Here is a 5,961-nt window from a genome sequence, read left to right on the forward strand (position 1 = left end):
AAGACCAAAGAAAGACTTTTGTAAATAAATTATTATAAAAAAGTCATTCTGACTTGAGTAATAATTCCCAGCTTGACTCTAATAGTAATTCCCTTACATAGGTCCAGAATGTAAGGAGTAAAAATAAAAAGGTAGGACTAAATTTATAAGAGTGTGGTCACCAGGAATTATTCCTCAAGTCAGAATGACTTTGTTATGGTAGTCTATTTACAAAAGGAGAAAGAGTGAAAATAAGAAAATCAGAGAGAGTAGATATTTACTCCAGCCAGGTCCAAACCAGGCAGGGCTTAAGAGGCCCCAGCAAAGGGGGCCCAGAGGTAAATTAAACAAGAGTTTTAGTGAAGAGGCCTCCTTTAAGACAAGGGGCCTCTCAAGAGGCTAGTCCTTCCAGAACAAGTCAGGGAAATTCCTTTCAGCCTTTTTCACTCACCCATGTAGTAGTTCTAAGGGAAAATAGAAAAGCAGTCCAAGGTCCTCAGCTAGAGCTCCTCCAGGGTCAAGTTGAAGGCAAAAGACCTTCTCACAGGAAGTTCTTGCCACTTTTAAAGGCCATTCCTTTAGTCTCTTCCTGTGCCTTCCTTCCACTTTTACATGGATCAATTACAACTACAGCTTTGCTTAGAACTGCCCAGGGGGCAATCAGTTGATTCTGATTTGTCACCCACTATTGAACATGTGGATCACAGACCTCCCCCACTTTAGGATAAGTGAGATGTATAGGCTTCTGGTGATTAAATCTAAAAATGGGGAGAGAAGAGTTAATCCCATCTTGACAACTTGACCCTCCCATTGCCTAGCCTTTACTACTCTTCTGCCTTGGAATCAATACACAGTATTGATTCTAAAATGGAAGGTAAGGGTTTAAATAAATAAAAAAATAAAAACAGTGGCCATATTATGCTAGGTATTCATTCCCCTCCCTTCTTTTCCCCATTTTTCAAGTACTTTTTGTGTTGTCTTCCCACACAAGAAAAGAAGCTCCCTGAAGATCCACTATCTTTGTTTATGCTTGTATTTGTGTTTCCAGTACTTTGTAAGAAATAAAGACATCTCTGGGACATAATTTTGAGCTAAAAATTGACCTTATTCATTGGTAAATACAGTCAGTGGTCTCATCATACCCAGTCTATGACAAAAGATATCTTTGGATGTTCACATTTGTTCTTGTAGCCTTTTGACAGTTGATACAAATCATTATTAACAAAACCAACATATTCAAAGTATGTTAGCTAATAGGTGATAAATTTTAGTTCAAGGTCCAAGTATTTTGTTGATCTTATAACTAATATCCTCTGACAGTAATTTTTTTAACATATTGGTTGTTATAAGGAAAAGTTAAGTTAAGGAGGAAAGTGTGTAAGTTTACAGAGGGCAGAGGCATGGACAGCAGAGCGAAAGATTCTGGAATTCTGCAGGGGAGAGCTAAGCTGTTACTAAGAGGCAGTTGGGCTTGAGCTTTGTCATTTCTCCCGTTTTGACCTAGAGGGACTGGCTATTTCCCTGTGGCTGCTTTCTACCTTGTCTTTCCCATCTACCTTCTTTCCTGCTGGCTGGTTGATATCTGCTGAGTTCCTGGTAATTCTGAACCATCTGGCATCTGGTTGTAAGACCAGGCCTAGATCCTTTTGGGTCTTGGACCTTATTTGGGCCCTATCAGGTTTACACAGATCCTTTCCTTAAAATCAGCAAAGGGGGTGTTAGTGTTAGTTTAGCCAAGAACAGGAATTGGAATTTTAGATAGTGAGGAGAGGAATAGAGTAGGAAAATAACTCTGAAGAAATCTCTGTGAAGAGATATTTAGATCTGGAGTTTTTAGGTAGTTGGTATTAGATTAAGATTATCCAAACTGCCCTTTTCACCTTCCCTTGTTAATAAATCCAACATCCATCATTGATATATACTGGTCTGTATTTGTTAACTCAGGACAGGCTTTACATGGACTGAGTTTATTATCCCACAGTTTTCCTAATCACATTGGCCCAGTTTAATCCATTCCCCAAACCTTCTACCTTTTTACATGGTTCCAAGGCAGAAGAGTGGTAAGGGCTAGGCAATAGGGGTTAAGTGACTTGCCCAGGGTCACTCAGCTAGGAAGTGTCTGAGGACAGATTTGAACTCAGGACCTCCTGTCTCTAGAACTGGCTCTCAATCCACTGAGTCATCCAGCTGCCCCCTGACAGTAACTCTAAAAAAAAGACATAAAGATAAAGAGTCTTCTCTCTGAGTCATAAAACCTGAAAACCCTATTATTGACATAAATTTCTAGAAAAGCAAATATTAGTAATAAATTCTTACTTTTACATTTGACTCTATAATCACTTCTGTTATCTTTATCTAGAATCAGAATTTAGTCAAGCTTTGTACTTTACATTTCAAAGTTGATAACAGGAGCTCTTAACCTAACTCTTCTCCTTTTCTATCATTGTTTATACACAGTTACTAGGACAACCCTTTCTAACATCCTAATTCCAGATATGGCCTAAAAGTTAATATGAGATGACTTGATTTTATAATAAATGATATAAAAGCAATAAATAAAATTTCATTTTTCCACCCTGACACAGTACTTGATACACAGTAAGTGCTTAATGAATTCTTTTTGTTTTTTTAAACCCTTACCTTCTGTCTTGGAGTCAATACTGTGTATTGGCTCCAAGGCAGAACAGTGGTAAGGGTAGGCAATGGGGGTCAAGTGACTTGCCCAGGGTCACACAGCTGGGAAGTGTCTGAGGCCAGATTTGAACCTAGGACCTCCCGTCTCCAGGCCTGACTCTCAATCCACTGAGCTACCCAGCTGTCCCCTGCTTAATGAATTCTTATTTCCTTCCTTCCTTTCTTCAAGTATTTTTAAATTGAAAGTATGCCTATAGGATTAGCCTCCTTCAACTAATCTGTCAGCAAAGCAATGTATATATTATACTGTATAAGACTATGTCCCCATCTTCTGAAACTCCAAAGCAATAGTCTGTTGTTTTCCTATGGCTTGTATTGAAGACAAGATGCAATCCCAATGGATCACCCACACACATTCCTACACACAAACTTCTGCTGATTTACATAGATACAAATGGCACTACTAGAAGGAAATTAAAAACTTGGGTAAGTTTATGAAATATGAGCAAGAAACTGAAGACCATCAGGCACCAGTTATTTTTTCTTCAATCTTACCAACTGAGGCAAGAAAGATAGAAAAGTTAACTTAGGAAGAGATCATCTAGCTAAGAAGATAGTATATGAGAATAAGATTTGGATTTCTGGATTACGGTTAGTAATATAGGGTTGACAGATTACTGGCTAGAGATGGAATATACCTAACAAAGGCTGTTAAGAATGTTTTTGTCAGATGTCTTATGGGGGCAGCTGAGTAGCTCAGTGGTTTGAGAGCCAGGCCTAGGGAAGGGAGGTCCTAGGTTCAAATCTGGCCTCAGACACTTCTCATCTGTGTGACCCTGGACAAGTCACTTGACCCCCATTGCCTACCCTTACCACTGTTCTGCCTTGGAGCCAATACACAGTATTGGCTCCAAGACAGAAGGTAAGGGTTTAAAAAAAAAATCTAATCAAAGGGACTTTAAACTAAGAAGGAGGGAGGAAACTGCCTATATATATCCTTAATGTTAGATACTTTAGGGAGCAACCACAAAGAAGGAAGGAGATGCAGCTCTAAATTCATAGGAGGCAAAAATCAAGGAAGAAGCCAGAATTAAAACCCAGGTCTCATGTCTATTCACAGAGGCCCAAAATTCATATAACAAAGAGGAATTAGGAGGTCCTAATGCAAGGAGGCAAATTTGAATTCATAATTATTACTAAGATTTAGTGAGTTGAAGCCCATGCCTGACCTATATCTCTAGAAGGGTATTACTTTCAAAAGAAACAGGATGGCCTCTTTCCCAGGCTGGAATCATGGCGGGCACAGAAGAAAAGAAGAAGCTACCATCTGTTCCAGAATCCCTTCTGAAAAAGCGAAAGGCCTTTGCAATACTGAAGGCCAAACGCTTGAAGAAGAAGATGGCTATAAAAAAGCTTCGAAAGATACGGAGAAAAGTAATCTATGAAAAAGCTAAAGCCTATCACAAGGAGTATAGACAGATGTACAGAAGCGAAATCCGGCTGGCTAGAATGGCACGCAAAGCTGGCAACTACTATGTACCTGCTGAACCCAAGTTGGCTTTTGTGATCAGAATCAGAGGGATCAATGGTGTTAGCCCAAAGGTCCGCAAAGTGTTGCAGCTTCTTCGTCTTCGCCAGATCTTCAATGGCACATTTGTTAAGCTTAACAAGGCTTCAATTAACATGCTGAGGATTGTGGAACCATATATTGCATGGGGTTACCCCAACCTGAAGTCTGTGAATGACTTGATTTACAAACGAGGTTATGGCAAGATCAAGAAACAGAGAATTGCCCTGACTGATAATGCCCTTATTGCAAAGTCTCTTGGTAAATATGGAATTATCTGCATGGAGGACTTGATCCATGAGATCTACACTGTTGGTAAGCACTTCAAAGCCGCCAACAACTTCCTGTGGCCCTTCAAATTATCATCTCCACGGGGTGGAATGAAGAAAAAGACTACACATTTTGTGGAAGGTGGAGATGCTGGTAACAGGGAAGACCAGATCAACAGGCTTATTAGAAGAATGCACTAAAGGTCTCTACTATGATTGTTTTTCTAATGGTCTGTTAATAAAAATGCCTATGATAAAACTGAAAAATAAATAAATAAATTAAAAAAAAAAAGAAACAGGATGGGTAAAAATGGTGTCATTATAGGTTAAGAAGCTATATTCATATGAGCAAATCCAAGAACTCAAGTTAGAAAGTATGTTGGAAAATATTTGGATGGAGATCAAAGAAGGAAAAAAACTAAAGTGATTTGTCATTGGAATACACTACAGAACCTTGGGACAGAAAGAATATATGAGAAATTTGGCTATACAATATCAGTCTAAGAGGCATGATAGTGGTGATGGGAGACTTCAATATCCAAACATCTGAAGAAGTGCTTACTTTACCAGTATCAAAGCAGTGAATAACTTTTTGCTTACCTTAGTGATAATTTTTTCCTTCAAAAGGTGAAGGAACCAAAAAGGGAATAGTATGTTTTGGATTTGAGACTCACTACTGGAAGAACTGACTTTGGAATGAAAATAATGGGAATTTTGAGGAATCACTCCATCCTAGATTTTGTGATAGAGAAAGAAAGGAAACCTGAGTATTTTTTGATGTGTACCCTAGATTTTGGGAAAATATAATTCAAAAGGTTCAGAAGAGGAGTTGGTAGGATCCCATGGATAACTAAAATGGTTATCCCTGAGGGCATGGAAGATATTCAAGAATGAAATTCTGCAGATAGAAAGGAAAACATTTTATTGAAGAAGAAAAGTCAGATTTGTCTGAACTAATAGAGTTTTTAAAAATGTATAATAGAAGTTGGAAGTTTGACCAGGTAACATAAGATGAAAATAAGAATATGGCATGGTCCTATAAAAATAGCATCACAATTTTAAATCTCAGAAATGAGGTGACACTGAAGAGAGAAGCTAGGGTCAACAAAAAAGTTTTGTTTGTTAATTATCTTGGGAGAAAAAATAAAATTAAAGAAGGGAGAGGATCTTAACTTGAGGTCAATGGAATGATTACTGACAGAAGAAAGAAAGGGAAAGCTCTTATCTTATTCCTGTTTTTTCTTTGCATAGGAAAATGACTCTAGCACTAAAAATGACAACAAAAATGACTAACAGGGAGATAATATATGAGACAAGTTTGAAGATGGTAAAAGATCACTTAGATGTCTTTGATGAATTCAAGTTACCTGTTCTGGATGAATGATATCATTGAGTTCTGAAAGGACTGGCAGATGTGATTGCTATGTCACCATCTGTGATATTTCAAAGCCCATGAAAAATGGGAAAGGTATCATAATATTAAGGATGAGCAAATGCCCCTGTTTTCATAAA

At 38.1% G+C, this 5,961-nt stretch overlaps 1 protein-coding gene across 1 annotated transcript; it reads left to right on the plus strand.

Annotated features, from left to right (window-relative positions):
* Positions 1-3,902: 3,902 nt before the first annotated feature.
* LOC123235906 (60S ribosomal protein L7-like) lies at positions 3,903-4,650 on the plus strand. Its single transcript, XM_044662139.1, has one exon. It carries the CDS (start codon positions 3,907-3,909, stop codon positions 4,648-4,650), a length of 744 nt encoding a protein of 247 aa, XP_044518074.1. The 5' UTR covers positions 3,903-3,906.
* The last annotated feature ends 1,311 nt before the right edge of the window (positions 4,651-5,961 follow it).

This window comes from Gracilinanus agilis, chromosome 2 (assembly GCF_016433145.1).
Source record: "Gracilinanus agilis isolate LMUSP501 chromosome 2, AgileGrace, whole genome shotgun sequence".
NCBI lineage: Eukaryota > Metazoa > Chordata > Mammalia > Didelphimorphia > Didelphidae > Gracilinanus > Gracilinanus agilis.

Coding starts and splice junctions, on each gene's coding strand:
- LOC123235906 (XM_044662139.1), top strand. CDS start 3,907: ATGGCGGGCACAGAAGAAAAGAAGAAGCTACCATCTGTTCCAGAATCC.